This window comes from Halichoerus grypus, chromosome 4 (assembly GCF_964656455.1).
Source record: "Halichoerus grypus chromosome 4, mHalGry1.hap1.1, whole genome shotgun sequence".
Lineage (NCBI taxonomy): Eukaryota > Metazoa > Chordata > Mammalia > Carnivora > Phocidae > Halichoerus > Halichoerus grypus.
In genome coordinates, this window is record NC_135715.1 from 29531158 (window position 1) to 29553695 (window position 22538).

General features: G+C 39.7%; 1 protein-coding gene across 3 annotated transcripts in view; it reads right to left on the reverse strand.

Moving 5' to 3' along the window:
- SLAIN1 (SLAIN motif family member 1) overlaps positions 1 to 22538 on the reverse strand; it is a 59490-nt gene that overhangs the window by 28734 nt on the left and 8218 nt on the right. For 2 of the 3 annotated variants that reach the window (XM_078070218.1, XM_036066934.2), the window contains exon 2: positions 16108 to 16247. The exons of the other annotated variant lie outside the window; for it this stretch is intronic. In XM_078070218.1, coding sequence (XP_077926344.1) covers positions 16108 to 16247 — 140 coding nt within the window. The remainder of the gene's footprint in view (positions 1 to 16107; positions 16248 to 22538) is intronic. 3 annotated transcript variants of the gene reach the window in all.

Genomic DNA, 22538 nt, shown 5'->3' on the forward strand with positions numbered 1-22538 from the left:
AAGGACAGACTAGATCACCAATAAGAACCTTCCTGCTCTTGACCATGTCCAGTGTGTTAGGAAATGCAAGCCCAGCAGGCTACTAGAAAGCTCTGTGCACTCCTGAATAGGAAGAGTAATGGAAACAGAATTTGGATATTCCTTCCTCTTCAGTATCTCCTGGGCTAAAATACTTTTCTTCCAATAAGGGACACAATACACGTGCTTATAGCCCCATGGCAGATAAGGCCTCTGACCCACTAGTATTGAGAGGTGGTAGAAAGTAAGTATAATTAAGAACTTTGAGGAGAAAAAACTATTTTCTTGGCCCTAAAAGTAACCACTGCACGATTTTATTAAAATGCCTGCACATGGGGAAGCCTGGGTGGCTCAGTCGGTTAAGGGTCCAACTCTTAATTTCGGCTCAGGTCATGATCCCAGGGTCGGGAGATTGAGCCCTGTGTCAGGCTCTGCACTGGGCGTGGAGCCTGCTTAAGAGTCTCTCTCCCTTTCCCCGCCCCCCCCAAATTAATTAATTAAATGCCTGCACATGCAAGAACATTAAAATATATACAAAGGTCTAAAACAAAAATCTCTTTCCCTTTCCCACCCAGATCCACTTTCCCCGAGTTCTGTTTGGGAACTTGGGGACAATTCTGTAACTACTGTGTAACTTTAAGCAGATACACCAACATCACCTTGTTGCCCTCTGCCTCGCCGTCCGCTATTGAGCCCGCGGAAGTCTCTCCTGCCTTCCACTCCCATCTCCAGACCTCACGGTTCTGTTTCGACACTGTCAGGGTCTACCGGTTCTCCATTCTGTTGGATAGCTGTGATCAGGACAACTTTAAGGTGAACATCAGATATTAAGCCACATACTGGTGGCGTGTCTGTGGCCTCAGAGAAGCATCGCTCACTGGGGAGCTGAGCACGGTCAGAGGGCCCAGGGAAAAGAAAGGAATTGTCTGGCACCAGATCCCAACCACTGGGCGAAGAACGCCCCAAGCGTTGAGAGTCCACCTATTTTCTCATTTCCTCATTCCTGGCCCCTCCCGGGTCACCTCCACAGGCACTCTTTTCCAGATTCTTGGATCTTCTTTCTTTGTAGTGCCTCCACCATTAAAACAGGTGCAGAGAGTAAATCTTCTAAATCTTTGCAGAACCAAAAGCCCCTTCCATTTGTCTCCACAATCTACGATTTGCCTGGGCATGACATATAGTTTGAAAATACCTTTCCTCAAAACTAAAAAGACAATATTCATTTCCCAGCTAAGCATCTAGCATTCCTTGAAATGCCTGAGGTCTATTACACTGCAGATAACCTGTTTCTTCAGGGTTTTGTAGGGTTTTAACCCTGGAAATTCAACCAGGATGTCTAGGTTTAGGTCTTTTCTCATCTACCTTAGTTCATACCAGGGAGTCTTCTTTCTTGAGCTCAAAGAAATTTTCTTCTATTATTTATTCTTCCTTCCTCTCAACTGTTTGTTCCTGCTTCTAGAATTGTTAAAGATTAGAGGTTTGGAATCTGCCCTCTATGTCCCCTAACTTCTCTCATATTGTCTCTTTTTGAGGGGGATTTCCTTTGACAAATATGGGTAAGCAGCTTGGTTCTTAGTCCTGTCCATTCCCATTCCATACTTCCAACAAATTAAAAATGACTACAAATAATGATTTGCCTGCTGCTTTTTCCAGCAATCTGTTCTTGTTTAAAGGTGTATTATTCTCTTAAATCTAAGCACAGGGACTTCTCTATTACCTTAGCTTCTTGTTTCCTACAAAGTCAGCCGATCTGTTTATTTTGTTCATGCTATCAGTTTCCCCAAAAATCAAATGAGACTTGGTTACTGGTGTGTATTTATGAACACAGACTATGTTCATCTGAATAAGTAATTGGCATGAGCTTCTTCTGCACCAGTATACGTATTACCCCAACAGGCCTCCGACTTAGAAGATGGACAACAGGCACTACATAAATGCCTGGATTATTCCATAGGCAAACTTCCCATGAGATGCCTAGATGTGCAGCCACAGAGTGGCTGAGGATCCCAATGGTGCAAAGTAGGGCAGTCTTTATGCTAGGACTGGGATGCTTTACAAGTTCATCTAATAGTCCCCCCAGCCCTGCTCAGTCTACCGTGGACATCACAACTAAAGTTCCCTCAAGCTCTGCTTCTCAGTCAGGAGTAGGGAGCCCATGCTTAGATCTTTGGATTTTCTTTAAGAATAGGTATTTGGTTTTACCCCGGAGATTAAACGTCCACCTACTTGCCATCATCCTCTTTTAGCACATGCCAGCGACTCCTACTGCTGAATATCTTTTTACTGATTTAACTTGGCTTATCTAAAATGCCACAGACTGGAAGATCAGACGGAGCATGCATATACATACATACACATGTGTATATGAATACAGACACGTGGATGATGATGACAGTATCTGAATTGCACTCACACACACACACCCCCACACTCCCTGTTCCTCGAAATACAATTTTATAGCTACAATGAAAAAAAAATTTTAAACTCACAAATAAAAACCGTTAAGAGCTCCAAAACTCAAATGTATGAAACCTGTTACTATGTAAAAGTTTAAAGCTCCATGTATTTTAAGTAATTGAGAAGATCAAAGTTTTATATTTTCAAAGTAAATTAAGTATCATGAAGAGTTTGGCCATATTTTAAATGACCACTTCTCACAAGAAGTCACGCAAGAAATACAGGATATTAATGAGAGAAGCAGCAGAAAACATTTCCAAGTTTATCTAAGTTAAAGAATCCCCTCAAAAACAAAACATGCTCAAGCCTAACTTCACTCACATGGCTAAGAATTTCTAAAATCACCATTTCATTCTCCTCATCTTGCCAGACTTCAAGAAAGGCTAGTATCAATCAACAATTTCGTTAGCACTCTGACACTCTCCTGTTCAGGGTCACGTCACTCCTTTGCTGAAAACTACCCAAAGGCTTCCAAATCATCTTAAGACAAAGTCCGAAATCCTTAAGCGCCCTGAATACCCCGCATACCTCCCTCGTTTCGTGTAGAATCCCTGGGCTCCTTTTTTCTCCCTTCACCTCTCTCTACTACACTCCCGCCACAACGGTCTGCCGCGTCCTCTCCCGTCAGGAGTCTCACCCCTGTGTAAGACCTTTCCATATGCTGTTCCTGCGGTCTGGGCCGCTCTCCCGCACCTCCTGGCCATCCAAACCCCTCAGACTCAGGTCCGCTAGCACCATCATGCTTGTTTTAAGGGAAAGGAAGAAAAAAAGAACAAGAGCGGCTCTCTGCACAGTCGGTTACGGCAGGCTGCACGCTCCGAAGGCTAGGCCCTGAGCTCATCTTGCCCCCGACCCCTGCGGACCTAGCACTGTGCCTGCATGCAGCAAGTGCTCCATACATTTATTTCACGATTAAGCATCTGAATCGTCTCTCTGATCAAGGCCCAGTGTTTCAGAAAAGGAGGGTCTACGAATTCTTGCCTACACAGACAATTTACGTAGAGGTCCCATGAGACAGGCATGAACATCTACCAAAATAAAATTTCACTGCCATAGAAGCCAATTCAACCAATCATTAGAGTACTAAGAAAGCAGTAAACAACTACTGTGGGAGAATATCTACTGTTTTATTTCTTCCTCACTGGGGTAAGAAAACAGCATGTCAATGATATATATTCATTGTAACAAACATTATGCACTGTCATAAGCTTTGCTTATTTTAATAACTGTCTTGTGGTGGAAATGCAAAATAAAAAAACAAAAAACCACAGAGAAACACATGTAATTGGCAAAAGAAAGGAAAGGAGGAAGGCTGTTCAGGAGTATCCGGCAAACACATTCCCATGTTGCTGGATATAATGGGCTAGAAACCGCAAATTTCCCAGGAGCACTGTCCCTACTGATTTGCCACTTATCATACTGAACATCATTCCCAGCACTGAAGCAAACGCACCGGAACTATTCTGAACATACGAGGAAAGTAAAGATGTGATGAAAGGCCACAGCCATGACAGTGTGTCTTCAATTTCTAGCACGCAAGAATAACAGCAAATGTCAAGAGACCGTGTTTCTGCAAATTCCAGTATGATTCCAGATTATTCTTCCGATGAGAAAGGGACTCCTTTACAAAGCTTACCTAAAATGAACTGCACAGACTAAGTTTTAATGTTGTGTTCCCAATCTGACAGAGCACCTCGAGACTGGAAACATGAGCTGATGAAGATAGCATCTAGGGCCAAGCAAGAAGAGGCTGGACGGGGTCCAGAAGACAGACACTCAAGAAGCTTCCTAATGTCTCCATTCAATCTGTGCGGCTTTTAACAAATGAAAAGGCCACCTTCAGAGCACTGGATTAGTCGACAACTTTCTTTTCTACTGGCTAAATTTAGAGAGGAATACTACATCATAACAACCAAGACAAACACGGGAACTGGTATCATAGGAAGATAAAAGAAAAACTCAATTAAGAAGCAATATCTATTTACATGTGCATAGCATATAATCCCAGAGGAAATGAAAGATGCTCATAAGGAAACATGACCCAAGATAGTAATTGTATAGGGCTACACTATTTGTGAAGACTATACCCACACTCCTCAAATGTGACCTGTCCTGATTCAATAGTTATGGATATTCAAGGATCTTCAGGCAAGATAAGCTTTTATTAACTGGCCCCAAATTAACTGAGCCACATACTGGGTGTTTCCAATTACTCAGATAAGCTTTTTTTTTTTTTATCATTATTTGGTTATTTAACATCCCAGCCTCATAACAAGGACTCACCAAAGGCTCTAGATTAGCCTTATTTCAATTTAGGGTATCACATGAGTTAATGCTACCCATGAAAGTTCTATCGGTGTTTGTTATTTACAGTCTACAAGGGTGGGGGAAGGGGCACCTGGGTGGCTCAGTCAGTTAAGCATCTGCTTTCAGCTCAGGTCATGATCCTGGGGTCCTGGGATCGAGCCCCACATCGGGCTCCCTGCTCAGTGAGGCATCTGGAGTCTGCTTCTCCCTCTGCCTCCACCCCGCCACTGCTCGTGTTCTCTCTCTCTCTCTAATAAGTCTTTAAAAAATAAAAAATAAACAAAGTGGTGGGAGAAGTGGGGAAGAATAAAGAAAACCATGTCAGAAATATTGATCTAAGAAGAGACAGAAGAAAAGGAACAGCTAATGAAGTTGCCTTAAACTTCCTATTCTTAAATAAATTACACTCAAAAACTTTCCAATCTGAGATCCCAACTCTAACAGATAGGTTGATTTATAGCTAGAGAAAACAAACCTCCCCACACCAAAGAAAAAGATGCTATTGGTTTCCTATAAAGTATAAATAGCCAAACTAAGAGGATTCCCTGTATGTTTTGGTTCAGATTCTGAATAAAGAACTGCATAGTAGGAATGTGTCCACATATTTAGATAGCACTTCACATTTATCGAAGTAATTTTACATTCAACATTGCCTGAAATCTAATAGCCCTGTGAAATCTGTTAAATGTCCCCACTTACTAGGCAAGACACTAGAAGCAAATGACAGGCTTTCTTTTTTTTCTTAACTAAAATATAACGAGCTATCACTTCACACCTGTCAGATTGGCTGTTACAAAAAAAAGAAAAAAGAAAGAAAAAAGAAAAAACAAGTGTTGGTGAGGATGTGGAAAAAAGGGAACCCTTGTGTACACTAATGGTGGGCATGAAAATTGGTGTAGCTGCTATGGAAAATATCATGGATCTTCCTCAAAAAATTAAAAATACAAGTACCATGCAATCCAGCAATTCTACTTCTAGGTTATCCAAAGAAAAAAACACTAATTCAAAAAGATACATGCACCCCTATGTTCACTGCAGCATTATCAGCAATAGCCCAAGACATGGAAGCAATCTAAGCATCCGCTGATAGACGGATACAGGAGATGTGGTACACACACACACACACACACACACACACACACACACACTACTCAGCAATAAAAAAGAATGAAATCTTGTCATCTGAGACAACATGGGTGGACCTGGAGGGTACGATGCTAAGTAAGACAGAGAAAGACAAACACTGTATGATTTCACTTATGTGTGGAATCTAAAAAGCAAAACAAATGAACAACAAAACAGAAACAGACTCAAATACAGAGAACAAACTGCTGGTTGTCAGCAGGAAAGCGAGTGGGGGGATGGGGGAAACAGGTAAGGGGATTAGGAAGCACAAACTTCCAGTTATAAAATAAGTCATCAGACAGTGACCTGCTCTTAATCACAGTTAAGACACACAAAGGTGCTAGTGGGCACTTTGTCTAACTACTAAATCAAAATCCTCACCATATTCATTCACTCAACAATTAGCATTCAGTACCGACAATGGGAGAGGAACTATTCTAGGCACCGGGAGGGTCAACAGCACTGAACAAAACAGACTTAAATATCCACCTCCAACACTAACATTTTTTTTTTTTTTTAAGATTTTATTTATTTATTTGAGAGAGAGAGACACAGCGAGAGAGGGAACACAAGCAGGGGGAGTGGGAGAGGGAGAAGCAGGCTTCCCGCTGAGCAGGGAGCCCGATGCGGGGCTCGATCCCAGGACCCTGGGATCATGACCTGAGCCGAAGGCAGACGCTTAACGACTGAGCCACCCAGGCGCCCCCCAACACTAACATTTTAATGAGCACCACCAAGTAAATTTCTTTTGGCTTGGCTAGTTGGATGCCATTTACAACACCAACATTCAATTAGTTTCTTTGTCCATGTAAGAAATTTAAATGTACTCAAATTAATAAATCATAAAAAAACCAAACATTTGGAACTTAAAACATGTTTGAGAATTTATTAAACATTGGTAATTCAAAAGGAAACTGAGGCACAGGCCCCTATCATCAGATGCTTCATCTACTTGAAAGAAGGCATATACATATTAAAAATTAAGGAAGAAGATGCTCACAAAACAAGATACTTCCAAATGGAAAATAACATTGTTAGGGCCATTTTCAAAGAGAAAAACCAACCAAGATACTGAATATGTCTAAGATTGCATATTCAAATCAGGGCCCAATTTTTTTTTTGGGAAAAAAAAGAATATTATTCTAGGCTTTCTTAATTTTATACCAATAGATTGCAGATTAAGAAGTACTGAAAGGGGGTGCCTAGGTTGCTCAGTCAGTTAAGCGCCTGCCTTCAGCTCAGGTCATGATCCCAGAGTCCCGAGATTGAGTCCCACATCGAATCCCTGGCTCAGCGGGGAATCTGCTTCTCCCTCTGACCCTCCCCCTTCTCATGCTTTGTCTGTCTCACTCTTTCTCACTCAAATCATTTTTTAAAAAAAAAAGTACTAAAGATTTAACTTTCAACAATGAGTTATGTTTCTTTGAACATTACTTTCTTTCTGCACATTATCCAAAAAAGCCATTTACATTTTCAAATGTATTAGGAAAGAGACCCAATGTTTTAAGGCTTTATTACGTCTGCTTTACAAACATCCTTATTTATTGTCTGACAACAACTGTAGAAAATAAATATAAATGTACAAGAGGCTGAGAAAGCTTAAGTAACTCGCCAGTGTTGACTACTTGATATAGAAGACCTTATAAATTATGAAATTCGGGTATTAAAAGACCCGTCTGGAAAAGGGGAAAATAAGTTTTGGGATCTACAATAAAATTTTCAATTTAATTTTCAATTAAAATATTAATTGACCAAGTCAACTGAGAATTTCGGGGCATTGGATACATATTAGCTGTGTGTGTGTGTGTGTGTGTGTGTGTACCTTACACCGAAAGTAACTGTCTTACTGTATCTTAAACACACACATTTAACCAATTTGCAAAACTGTAGCTGTGAAGACAAAGCATTTCTTTCAGCAATACCTTTAAAAAGCTCTTAATGAAGGTGCTATCTCAATAAATAACAAAACATTCCTTTCTGTGCCTCGTTTTCTTCATAAAAATAAACCTTCAGAAGGGTAGTATTTTAATAAGCCTTTTCTCACAACCTCAACAAAACGTGAAGACTTCCCATACATTCTCCCATAATTTACCAAGGTTGGTTACCTAGATCCAGGGTCACGAGGTTATCAGATAGAGCATGAAGACCATCCCAGAGAAGGCAGGCAGCAAGAAGAGAGTCGGGCCCTTCACAAAGTTACAGTCCAAATGAACTCAGAATGAACTCAGTAGCAACTGCACAATTGGGAGAAATGCTACCCAACGTATCCACAGAAGCTGAGGTTTCAGATGTGTTCCCAAGGAAGTTTACTTCTCAAGCACGGAAGACCGCTAACTTGCAACCAAGAAAACAGTACAGGCTAAGTTCCTAGGGTGCAAGAGGGGATAAAGAAGGGTATGAAGGACCAAGGGACCAAAAGGGCTAGAAGGTCTGCCACTAGACACACTTTGGTTCCTCATTATTATGGCCCCGCCTCCACATGTTCTACAGGGAATTAATCTTTAAGTAATTTTCTTCCCAGAAGCATTAGGGTCAAGAAATAGAAACCAAGTATTTAACCTATTTGCTCTCTAATTAAGGCAGCATCTAATCTGAAGCCCCAGGCTACCAGTGGAGAACACTTCCCTACCCCACGGTTAAAAAGTAGGAGAGACAGGAGAAGAAAGACAAAGGGGATGATAATACTACCCTTTCAAAAAATCTAATCTCTCATCAGTCCTTGTCATGCCAGTGGATGGTCTTACTGAAAGGTCTTTACATTCGGGGTGGGGAAGGAGGCGGGGAGCATATAGACACTCATCATTTTGCAACAAAATACAGTAAGATAAGTAAAAACTATTTTAAAGTAAACATGCTGGTGAACAGTAAAACAAGGCTGCAAGCTAATGCTTTGCAGGACACTGAAAAGAAAGAGATGGCTGGTAAGGAAAGAGTGCAAATACTCTGCCCTGTCTTAAAATGTTCAAAGCCAAAACTAAAAATGTAACAGCAGTTTAACTGTGACTTTAGATTCAAAAAGAATTAAACAAAAATTCATTTATTTTAGCAACAGAGTCTATAAGATGTCAGGTTCCCTTCTAGCCCGCGTGACCAACAAAACAAAGTCACTGTCCTTGGGCAATTTATATTCAAATGAAGGACAACAAACTTGATCTCAAAGAAAATGCTCAATATTTGTTACCTGGAAATGCTGATTAAGAGAGACATGAGATCTAAACAAAGTGTTTTATTAGAATTACTTGAAAGTTCTAAAATACAGAATGCTCACATTATCCCAATTAAATATTTATGCTATAATATGAATAAAGTTAAAACCATAATTTCTGGTATCTGTTAATTAGCTGTCATGGACCAAGGACTCCCTTAATTGGAAGCCAGTAAGAATTCTTTGATACTTAAGACTAAATATGAACTCCTCCCTATTCTCTTACAAAACCACACAAGATTTTTTTGAGACTCCATACTGTTTCCCACAGTGGCTACACCAGTTTGTATTCCCACCAACAGCACACAAGGGTTCCTTTTTCTGCACATCCTCTCCAACACTTGTTTTTTGTGTTTTTGATTTTAGCCATTCTGATGGGTGTGAGGTGATAGCTCACTCTAGTTTTAATTTGCATTTCCCTGATGATGAGTGATGTTGAGCACCCTTCCATGTGTCTGCTGGTCAGCCATCCGTATGTCTTTGGCAAAATGTTTACTGGGGTCAGTCCTCTGCCCATTTTTAATTGGATTAGTTTCTTTGGTGTTGAGTTGCATAAGTTCTTATATTTTGGATATTCACCCCTTACTGGATATATCATTTGCAAGTATCTTCTCTCATTCAGTAGGCTGCCTTTTTGTTTGGTTGATGGTTTCCTTCACTGTGCAAAAGCTTTTCATTTGGGTGTAGTCCCAATAGTTTATTTTGGCTTTTGTTTCTCTTGCCTGAGGAGACATATCTATAAAAATGTTTCTATGGCTGATGTCAAAGAAATTACGGCCTAGGTTTTCTTCTAGGATTCTTATAGTTTCAGGTCTCACAGTTGGGCCTTTAATCCATTTTGAGTTTATTTTTATGTATGGTGTAAGAAGGTGGCCCATTTCTTTCTTTTGCATGTAGCTGTCCAGTTTTCCCAACACCACTTGAAGAGACTGTCTTTTCTCTATTGTATATTCTTGCCTCCTTTGTCGTAGATTAATCGACCATAAAGCATGGGTTTATTTCTGGGCTCTCCATTCTGTCCCACTGATCTACATGTCTGTTTTTGTGACAGTACCATGCTGTTTCAATTACTACAGCTTTGTACTGTATCTTGAATCTGGGATTGTGATGCCTCCACTTTATTCTTCTTTGTCAAGACTGCTTTGGCTATTCGAGGTCTTCTGTGGTTCCATATAAATTTCAGTTCTAGTTCTGTGAAAAATATTGTTAGTATTTTGATGGAGATTGCAGTGTATCTGTAGATTGCTTTGGGTGGTATGGATATTTTAACAACATTGGTTCTGCCAGTCCATGAGCATGGAATATCTTTCTACCTGTTTGTGTCATTTTCAATTTCTTTCATCAAGGTTGTATAGTTTTCAGAGTGTACAGGTCTTCCACTTCTTGGCTAGGTATTTTATTATTTTTGGTGCCAATTATAAATGGGATTGTTTTCTTCTCTTTCTACTACTTCATTATCAGTGTATAGAAATGCAACAGATTGCCGTATATTAATTTTCTATCCTGTGACTTTACTGAATTCATTTATCAGTTCTAGTAGTTTTTTGGTAGAGTCTTCAGGGTTTTCTATATATACTATCACGTTATCTACAAATAGTGAAAGTTTTACTTCTTCCTTACCAACCTGGATGCCTTTCTTTTTTTTTTTTGTCTGACTGCTGTAGCTAGGACTTTAAAAATAGAATTTACCCTATGATCCAGTAATTCCAGTAAATACTGGGTATTTACCCAAAGAACATGAAAACACTGATTTGAAAACATATACACACTCCTATGTTTAATGCAGCATTATTTACAAGAGTCAATATATGGAAGCAACCCAAGTGTCCATCTACAAATGAATGGATAAAGAAGACATGGTGTATATACAATGGAATATTATTCAGCCATAAAAAAGAATTAAATCTTACCATTTGCAACAACATGGAAAAGAGCCAGAGAGTATAATGCTAAGTGAAATAAGTGAGTCAGAGAAAGACAAATACCATATGATTTCACTCACACGGAATTTAACAAACAAAAAAAGAATGAAAAAAAGACACAGACCAAGAAACGGACTCTTAAACAGAGAACTGGTGAATACCAGAAGATGGGAGGTAGGGGTTGTGAAACAGACAAAGGGAATTACGAGTACACTTAACTTGATGAGCCCTGAGAAATGTATAGCATTGTCGAATCACTATATTGTACACCTGACACTGTCGATTATACTTAAACAAACAATAAAATTAAATGTGAAGAACCATGAGAGACGATGGACTCTGAAAAACAAACTGAGGGTTCTAGAGGGGAGGGGGGTGGGAGGATGGGTTAGCCTGGTGATGGGTATTGAAGAGGGCACGTTCTGCATGGAGCACTGGGTGTTATGCACAAACAATGAATCATGGAACACTATATCTAAAACTAATGATGTAATGTATGGGGATTAACATAACAATAAAAAAATTAAAAAAAAAAAGAATAAAGTAAGATAATGCATAAAAAAGCATTTAGAATGTTTGTTGTCAAATATTTCTGCTCAATAAATGTTAGCTATTACTGGAAAAAAAATAAATAAAATAAAATAAAATTAAATGTAAAAAAACACACAAGAATGACAGCAAAACTCAGTCTTCTAAACCTGCAAGGAAGACGGAACAGGAAGGAGTCACTATCAGTCCGAGGAGGTCACTTCATTTAGAAATGTAAAATGGATAAACATTAGGTAACAGACTTGGGTTTTGACATTCTCTGCTCCAAGGACCCACAGTGGGGGACAAACCAACAAGAACCTGGAATGTTCTGGAATTGGATGTGCAGCCTACCACTGAGGGCAGGGAGCTTTACAGTGAAGCAAAAACAGAACGACTGTTTAGGAAAATACTGAGACCCTCAAATCCCTCCCCTCCCCAGGCAGCTGCTCCTTTCCCGCTTTATTCTATTGCTTAAATAAACCAAAATTAAAAGCCACTGGATTTAAGATACCTTGCACAAATACGGGTACCTTACAAACACAGGAGGATTAAGTGAGGGTCTGTGTACAAGAAGGTAGACTCAGTGACGGCACGGACTTGCCATCTGTTTGGTCACTGCTGTGTCCCCATCCCCTACAAGGTGCCTAGCACACAGAGTGTACTCAATAGACATGCAGCAGAGGAGTTTCAGAGAGGAATTTTTACAATCTCCAAGAAAAGAGACCATCAATATCATGGATAGAAAACATGACAGAATGTAAAAATCTGAACATCATGGGCACCTGGGTGGCTCAGTCGATTAAGTGTCTGCCTTCGGCTCAGGTCATGATCCCAGGGTCCTGGGATCAAGTGCCACATTGGGCTCCCTGCTCAGCAGGGAGTCTTCTTCTCCCTCTACCCCTCCCCTCTGCTTGTGATCTCTCTCTCTCTCTCTCTCTCACACACACACACCCACACACACACATACTCTCTGTCTCTCAAATAAATAAATAAAATCTTTAAAAAAAAATCTGAACATCAATCCAGGAGATGCAACATCTGACTAAAAGGACTATCTAGAATGAAAGAATAGAGAAAACTGGAAAGCAGGAGGGATTTACAGAGAAAGAAGGCAGGATGTTTTGCAGAACTCAAGTTTCCTGGTTAAAATGCCCACCAGCACAAAAAATGAAAATATCATGGACTAGGAATGAAAAGATTCTGAGATTCTATCTAAAAGGTATTTTAGAGAAAGCTCACAGGAATCAGAAATGAGAATGATACAGGACTTCCACAGCAATCCCAAAGCTGAAATATAATGAAATAATGTCTTCTATACTCTGTTGGACATGGTTTCCAACCTAGAATTCTACACCTAGCTCAAAGAACAATCAAGATTGAAGATATAATGAAGACATTTTCAGACACAGGAGGTTCTCAAAGTTTACCTCCCCCATATCCTCTTTCCTCTCCTGCTCCTGAGAAAAGGCAACAGGAGAATGAATTCTACCCAGAGAGGGAACATAAGGAAAAGGGAGTCTTGGCATCCAGGAACAGGCAGGGCTACACTGAGGAGCAGACAGGAGAATTCCCAGGATGAGGGCAGAGGGAAGGCCCCCCACGACAGCTGTGCGCAGGTCTGCAGAGAAGCAGGTCAGAGGGCAGCAGGGGATCCAAGGGCGCTACCAGCAGGAACAGTTAAAAAAACAAAGGAAAATAAAACTCTTGGTGGATTTGTATGTCTAACTGTACCGAAGTCAGTTCATCTGGAGAGTTTGGGGGTAAATTAATGACAAAAACCAAAAACAGCAAGTAAGTGTCTTTTCACAATTAACTCTAGGAAAAACAAAAGGTTGGATGAAAAAAAGAAACGTAAAGATAAAATACGGCATGGCGGAGATACCAAAACAAATAGCTTTTGTTAAGTAACCACATCTGGGTAATCAAATGCACATGAGAGACGGGGTAGGAATCTGCTATTTTCCTTATAATACCAGTAAGATTAATACTTTCTAAACTATAGACAAATGGCCTTATAAAATAGAAGTTAAATTTCAAGAAAAAATTTCATCCAAAGAACAACCTATTGTAGACAGTGACTTCTTATCTCATGAAGGGATTATAGATCTTTGGAACAAAAGCATTTAGTCTCACAGCAAGAGAGGATTTAGATTTAGATACAAATTTTGCAAAACACTAAGGTAGGTTTTGAAAAGCTAGTTCTCTGCTTAAACTCTTACAAGAAATTGAAATCCATTACATCATGAACAAAACTACAGCACATCAATGCATGTCCTTATGACCTCACCATTCTGCTTTAGCCCTTGTCAATGAAGGGAAAATTAGATGATCAGGCACTTAGTCTCAAATCTCAAAAGCAGCCACCAATAAGGATTAATTACATTAAATTCAATAAAGCCTCTATTTTTAAAATCAGCCTTGTATGTAAATCTACCTTGTTCTCAAATGAAGCAGGGGTTACAAACTAAGGCGGGGGAGGCCCCAATCCAACCTGCCCCCAGCTCTGTAATACCTACCAGCTAAGAATGGTTTTTATGGGTTTTTTTTTTTAATGGTTAAAAAACAGAAAAATCAAAAGAATAATTTTGTGACACATGGAAAAAAAAATCATGAGAATTCAAATCTCAATGTCCACAGATAAAGGTTTATTGGAACACAGCCTCGTTTGTTAATGTTTGCATCTACGGCTGCTTTTTACTGATGGTAGACAATGTGTGGCCTGCAAAGCCTAAAATCCTTGCTATCAGGTCCCTTTCAGAAAAAAATTGTTGACCCCTGAACTAAAGGATTCTAGTTCTGAATTTCACTTGAAATGAAACTGAGCCAAATTCATATATAAAAACGTGCAGAGGGGCGCCTGGGTGTCTCAGCTGGTTAAGCGTCTACCTTCAGCTCAGGTCATGATCCCAGGGCCCTGGGACAGACCCCGCATCGGGCTCCCTGCTCAGCGGGAGGCCTGCTTCTCCCTCTCCCAACCCCCTGCTTGTGTTCCCTCTCTCGCTGGGTCTCTGTCAAATAAATAAAATCTTTAAAAAAAAAATGTGCACAGAAAGAGTCCTTGAATCAAGAGATGTTTGAATAAAGAACCTTAGAGACAGTCTACACAACCCTTAAAAAAGTCCAGAGGGATTTAATGGTTTGCTTAGGGTCAGTCGGGTAAATGGGAACAGAATCAAGGCTGGAGTCTGATCACATGGCTCCTCTCTTAGATAAGCATCTGTCCCCCAAGTTTTAACCCTTGGTTCCTACTCTACCCTTCAACTTCTTACTCAATCACTTACTTTGTTTTAGTTAAAATGTTAATAAACTGTGCCTTTCAATTTGACGTTTCCCAAATATTTAAAACAAATTCCTGCTGATATTTACTTATGACTATGCCAAAAAAAGCAGCATAGACCACTGATGAAGGACAGTCTTTAGGGTCAGGGAGACCCAGCTTCTGGCTCTGCCCTTGGGGAATCGCTCTGGCCCCAATAATCATCTGACCTTCTCTCAACTTCACCTGTCTCTTCCTTAAAAGTGAGTGTGTACCTAACTCACAGGAGTGTGGTTAGACTGAATAAAATGGAGGATGTCAAGAACCGAATGTACTGACGGTCACAGAATCCAGAGCTCAAGAAATGTTACCTATCATACACTGTTTCATGTCCCGACTTTGACACCCATCATTATCCCTGGAGAGCTTCCCAGGTAGTGATGTCAAACTTCACTGTGTGTAACAATCACACTGGTGAACCTGTGAGTGCAGACACCCTCAGCCCCACTCCCAGCGACTCTGATTATTTAATCTGGAAAAGGCAGGAATCTGCATTTCCAAGCTCAAGTGTGATTTGGATACAGGTAGTCCATGGAATGGAAACAGTGCTCCTAGATAATGAAAAAGATACCGAGAGGTTAAGAGACGAGCAAAAGCCTAAGTGATCACAGCCTTAATTAAATACAAAATGGCAAGGAGTGAAGGAGTGCTAATTCCTTTGGCTGTTTTTCCTTCCACAACAGTCCTAATTTTTTTTTTTTTTTTTTTTTGCCTTAAACTTATGTTGGGCCCCATAAGTTAATGTTATATACAATATGAAGATTATTTCCCAGTTTATAAAGGTTAGGACTTCCAGTTATACAACCAATTAAATATTTATGGAACTCAAAAAGGTCAGTACTCAGGTCCCCGTAAAACTCCAGTCTTCCATCCTGGATTTCAGCCACACCACCTGTTATTGTCCCCAGAGAATTTAAGGCTGAACCATTTTACTTATTGGTATATTTGCAAACAGAAAGAAAGAAAAAAAAAACACAGAAAAATAATATGTATTCCGACCTTTCAATACAAACTGAAACAAGCTAAAAATGTGGCTAAACACAAGCATGAAACTATATTCTACCTTGAGAAACCCTGATGGGGAATGAGTGTGAAGCAAATCGCATGCAACAGCTGCCCCTTTGGGTAAGGCTTTTCCAATTAAGTGTCAATTCCAAAACCAGCAACAAAAACAGAGCTGACAGTGGCAAGAGTTTCAGAACGTAAATGTACAGGTTCGAAATTACCTTGCTCCAGTCTAAAGCACAGGGAACGCCTTGCTGCTTCCATCTCTGGAGTCGGGTTATCTAGGACGTGTCTACACCACTGCAAAGGGCTCAGGGATTTCTCTGATGATGTGAATGTCTTTGAAGAGCCAACGTATAACCTTAAAAAAAGAAATCTACATTATAGGTATTACATAGGTATATAGAGATGACCTCCCTTCTAGGGAAAACAACATGTATTTCACAGTTTCTATGAAAACAAAACTCACATTGGATTACTTCAAATACCAAAAGTATTTTTTAACAGGCAAATACCCCCAAATAAAATGTGATGCTTTCTGTAGCTCGGTGGGAAGGAGGACTTCACAAAACTATGAGAACTTAGGTCTCAGAGTCAGAGATCGGAGGCTTTTGTTATTGAACCAGCCTTGAACAGGCACTGTGATGATCTGACTACCTCACTTGTGTTCGTACAAAGGAACACTTTCATCTCCTTCTCTGGCAGCAGAAGGCTACAGTAACTGGGCTAATGTATGTAAACATGACACGGCAAACAAGGCAAATTTTATGTGCTTTAAAAAAACAAGTCTATAAGTAAGTGAAAGGCTATTGATTCTCTCAACCCTTAAATAATCAGATACCCCCATCTCAAATCTGTACTAAACTTGGCATGTGCTTCTTTCTCACAAAAGCCAAACAGCTTCCAAAGATAGGTTTTAGGAAAAAATTGCTTTCAGCATCTATACTATTACATAGTAATGGGTAGAATTCAAAATAACCACCATGAGGCACTTTAAGTTAAAGATTTTCTCTCTGATATATGGTACTAAGGTAAACTACAGAATATTTTCAGTCACAAGGTTATACAAAAAGAGTTAATCTTTTCAGTTGACTAAAAAAAGGAAGAGAAAAAATTATAATCCCTGCTTCTAGTAATTAACTTTATTTACAAAGCTGTATTGTAATTACAAATCGCATTAAAGTAACACTCCTTTAAACAAAGTTACCATAATTCTAATGAGTACATATTCTTGAAATATCATGCTTCATTATTCACTCTCATACCCTTACAGTCAGGAGCCCCCACCTGTCAAGATAATTCCTCAGCTATCCAAGACGGTTGAGGAATGGTACTACTCTTCAGTAAAATCATCTTACAGATCAGAGGTTGGCAAACTTTTTCTATAAAGGGGCAGCTAGTCAATATTTAGGCTTTGTGGGACACACAGTCTCTGTCACAACCCCTCAATTCCACTATGGCAGCCCCAAAGCATCACAGATGACATGTAATGTGAATAAGTAGGCTGTGTTCCTATAAACTATTTATAGACACGGAAACTTGAATTTCCCATAATTTTCAATGTCATGAATTAGTATTCTTTGGCTTTTTTTTTTTCAGTCATTTAAAAATGTAAAAATCTTGCTGACCAGCCATACACACCATGCAGCAGGGCCAACTTGCCCCCAAGACACAGTCTAACTCCTGTTACAGGTGCAGATTCTAAAATGTCGTTTAATCGATTCAGGAGGAATCCTAATATATCATTCTTCCCTTGGTGGACCACGGGCCTCCCTTCATCAAGAGTATACGGATTATTCCTGGGCCCGCCTCAGTCCACTCTCACAAGATTCATACCTACCTATGTAAATCCATCCTTTCACCTTCCCTTGCTCAAAGACCCCTGAAGAGCCCAGTGCTGGGTAGCTCACTCCGCTTCCCCAAGTAAAGGCTAGTCTAAGTCAGCTGTTCTCAATCTTTGCTGCATCGAAATCTCTTAGTGGGCTTGTTAAAATACAAATTGCTAACACTCGACTGCAGGCAGGTCTAATCTACCCGACTCAGAAGGTTTGGAATGTGGTCCAAGAACGTGCAGGTGTAACAAGTTTCCAGGTGATGCTGACGCCGCTGCCCGGAGCCCTCACCTGGAGACGGGCGCTGGGCTAAGCCGCCCTGAGGCACTCCAGCGTCCCTGTGTGCCCCATCACTGGCACGGGCGCAAGCTCTGGCCACCGTTCTAGCCACTGAAAACTAGCAGGAAGTTTCTCCTCATTTCTAAAGTAGTCACAAAAGACCTAAGTATATGCTGCCTACAACATATGCACTTTAAATATAACCACACAGGTGAAAAGTAAAAGGATGTAAAAGTAAAATGCCCACAACGAAAAGCCTAGGCCCAGAAGGTTTCACTGCTGAGTTCTACCAAATATCAGAGAAAAAAAACTGAAGACCAATATTCCTCATAAACACAGAAGCAAAAATCTGGATATTTTAGCAAATTGAGTCCAACCATATATAAAAGGGATACTTCATCATTACGAAGTAGGGTTTATCCCAGGAATGAAAGGTTGGCTTAACAATCAGTGTAGCTTACCACAGAAAAGGCATATGATAATCTCAACAACAACAAAGCATCTGACATCCATCCCTGATAAAAACTCTCAGCAAATTAAGAAGGAAACACATTTGATCTGATTAAAGGCATCTACAAAAACAGCATTCTTAATAGTGAAAGACTGAACGCGCTTCCCCTAACATCAGGAACAAAACAAGGACTAGAGGTTCTAGCTAGTGCAATCACGCAATAAATAAAAACATTTAGACTGGAAGTAAATAGTCAATCTATGTTTATTCACAGATTACATGATTATCTATGTAAAAAAATCAGAGGAACCTACAAAAAGATACTCGAACTAATGAGGGAGTTTAGGAAAAAGACTGTAGCATGCCAGATCAACATACAAGAGTTACGTGCATTTCTATACGCGCCACGATCAGTATTTTAGAAATTTCACTTCCCATTTACACAAAAACCATAAAGGATAAATCTGATAAAGGATAGCAAGCCCTATACGCTAAAAACTACAAAACATTCTGAGGGAAATTAAAGATATAAATGGAAAGACAGACCATGTTCACGGATCAGAAGACTAAATATTGTTAAGATGTCGATTATCCTTCAATGTACCCATTTAACAAAATCCCAAAACTGAAGTTTTCTTGTACAAGAAAGTTCAAGTCTTTCTTGAAGAAATGTGAAAGCTGATTCTAAAATTCATATGGAAATGCAAAGCTCCTAGAATAGTCAAAACAACCTTGAAAAAACAATGAAGTTGGAGAGCTACCACTGAGTGGGACACATTACAAAGCTATAGCGGTAAGGACAATTTAGTAGGACATGAAGACAGACAGATCAATGGAGAAACAAGATGGCCCAGAACTGTACACATGGAAAACTGACCCTTGACAAAGTATAAAGACAATTCAATGAAAAAAAGATAGCCTTTTGAGCAAATCATGCTGAAACACATGGATATTTATATACAAAAAATAAATTTTGAGCCATACTTCACACAACATCCAAAGTTAACTCAAAACAGATTTACAAAAATGTCAAACCTGGAACTATAAAAATTTTTTTTTTTTTTTTTTATTTTTTTTTTTTTTTTAAACATTTTTTTTAAAGATTTTATTTATTTATTTGACAGAGAGAGACACAGCGAGAGAGGGAACACAAGCAGGGGGAGTGGGAGAGGGAGAAGCGGGCTTCCCGCGGAGCAGGGAGCCCGACGCGGGGCTCGATCCCAGGACCATGGGATCATGACCTGAGCCGAAGACAGACACTTAACGACTGAGCCACCCAGGTGCCCCTGGAACTATAAAAATTTTTAAAAGAAACCATAGGCAAAGTCCCTGTGTCCTTGGGTTGGCAATTATTTCTTAGAATTTCTTACATGGAAAAATATCCATAAAAGAAAAAAAATTTTTATCAATTGGACTTCACTAAAATTAAAATTACAACTTTGCTCCTTGAAAGACACTAATAGAATAAATGATAAACCACAGATTGGGTAAAAATATTTGCAAATCACATATCTGATTAAAAAAAAACTTGTATGTAGAATATACATAAGAACTCTGCAAACTCAGTAATAAGCAACCCAATTTTTAAAAATGGACAAAACATTTGAACAGACATTTCACCTAAGAAAATCTATGGATGGCAAATAGCACACAGAAAATATGCTCCTCATTTGTCATGAGGAAATGCAAAGTAGAACCACTCTGAGGTACGACTACACACCTATCAGAATGGCTCAAATCAAAAAGACTGGCCATGGCAAGTATGAGGAGTGCAACTGAAACTCTCATACGGTGCTGGCATAAACATGAAACAGCCTAGCCACTTTGGGAAAGATTTTGGCAGCTTCCTAAGAAGTTAACATACACCTACTCTCTGTTCCAGCCTCTCAACAGCATTAAGTATTTATCCAAAAGATATGAACGCATGCGTCCACACAAAGGCTAATTTGTAATAGCCAAAACTTGAAAATGGCCCAAATGTTCATTAAAAGACGAATGGATAAAAAAACCATTGTTATATCCATACAGTCTAATAGTTCTCACAATAAAAAGGAATGAACTATTGATTCATGTAACAACACAGAATTTCAAATTATCTTGATTGTAAGAAGCCAGACCAAAAACAAATGACAAATGGTACATACTATATAATTTCGCAGATATGAAAGTATAGGAAAATGCAAACTAATCTAGACTGACAGAAAGCAGACCAGTGGTTGGATGCCTTGATGGGAAGTAGGCAGGAGCAGGAGAGAGGGAATACAAAGGGCCACAAAGAAACTTGGAGCATTAAGATATGTTCACTCTCTCGACTCTAGTGATGGTTTTATGGGTGTGTGTATATGTCAAAACCTAGCAAATAGTACATTTTAATACATGCACCTTATACTTCACTTATACCTCAATAAAGCTTTAAAAAAAATTAACGAGACAGGAACTGTTTTCTGTCCTTCAATGTCCTTGAGACTGGAGTAGTCATTCCAGGTGAATCAGGAAGATTCAGGTGAAACAAACAAGGAGGTGCCCCAGCCCTGACATAAAGGAGCCACTAAATCAGTCAACCACGGAAATTTACTTATTTATTTTATTTGTTTTAGAGGTGAGGGGAGAGACAGAGATGGCAGGGAGAGGCAGAGAGAGAGACAGAGAATCTTAAGCAGGCTCCACACCCAGTGTGGAGCCCAACACAGGGCTTGATCTCACGATCCTGAGATCATGACCTGAGCCGAAATCAAGAGTCGGCTACTTAACTGACTGAGCCCCCAGGTGCCCCTTTTTATTTTATTTTTTACTTACCTTCTTTTTTTAGAGAGGGAGAGAATGGAACTTATCTTTAGACTTCTTTAGTAAGTTATCCCCACTGTTTGATACACACACAAATTCATGTCACTGCCTGAGTCTCTGCTTGTTCTCAAATGCCTCTCAAGGCCTCCTGAAACTACTGGGTGAAGCACTGTTCTGCTCACTACCTCCAGCATCGTAAGAAGAACTGCTCATATCTTCTATTAGCTTCCACCAACCAGGTTGCCTCAGGATTAGGTACTCCCACCAGTTGGATTTTTTTCTGGTAGTTTCTTGTGGGGTGCTTTTGCTTATAGGGGAACTCTATAAGATTTCCTTTATCCCTTAGGGCCTATGTCATTTAGTTCTTTCATTTGACCACACAGACTTGTGGCGTATTCAAAAAGCAGTGCTCACTCCCACCACTGAGAACATCACAACCTAAGACCAGAGGCTGGCCCAGAGGCGCTGACTTCAGGCACACCAAATTTAGCCGAAGGAGGGATGAAGTACTTTACTGAACCAGAGAGATGAAATGAACATCTACATGTTGGCTGGTTAAAACCCTAGCCCCATTTTCCCTTTACATTCCTAGAATTGACTGCATTACTTTTATCTCCCAGGAGTATAGAAGCTTGTGTGTGGAGACAGATGAACCCAAGAGAAGACCTAGAAATACCGAAACTTGAACTGGCTACCCATCCAATCACTTGGTAAAGAGCTCCACCCATGCAGAGCTTTAGATCAACTTCAATACCTCCCTCTTTGGGTATAAACAGATAATCAATGACACCAGATACTTCGAATATTCATTTTAAATAGAAGGCCGAGACTAAAAGTAGAGGGGAAAAAGAACTGAGGAAACAATGCAGAGAACTGATGAAAAAGCCAAGACAACCATAATTGGTATCATCTGAGAGAAAAAGTTACATTCACACACACACACACACAAAAAAAGATATTAAAAAAGAAACAGTTTCTTCATTTTTGGAAAATGAAACTATTTTAGCAGAAACAAAAAATTCAATAAGTGAGTTTGAAAGATCAAGTTGAAAAAGTCTCCCAGATGCAAAACAAAGACACAGATTTACAATGAAAGACGACAAATAAAAAAATTAAAATGATTGCACCAGTTGGGCCTACATCTGATTATTACAAGTTCTAAAACACACACGTATACACACACACACACACGGAGAGAAGGTTATTTAAACAAAAAGCAGAAAATTTTGAGAATTGGGGCGCCTGGGTGGCTCAGTTGGTTAAGCGACTGCCTTCGGCTCAGGTCATGATCCTGGAGTCCCTGGAT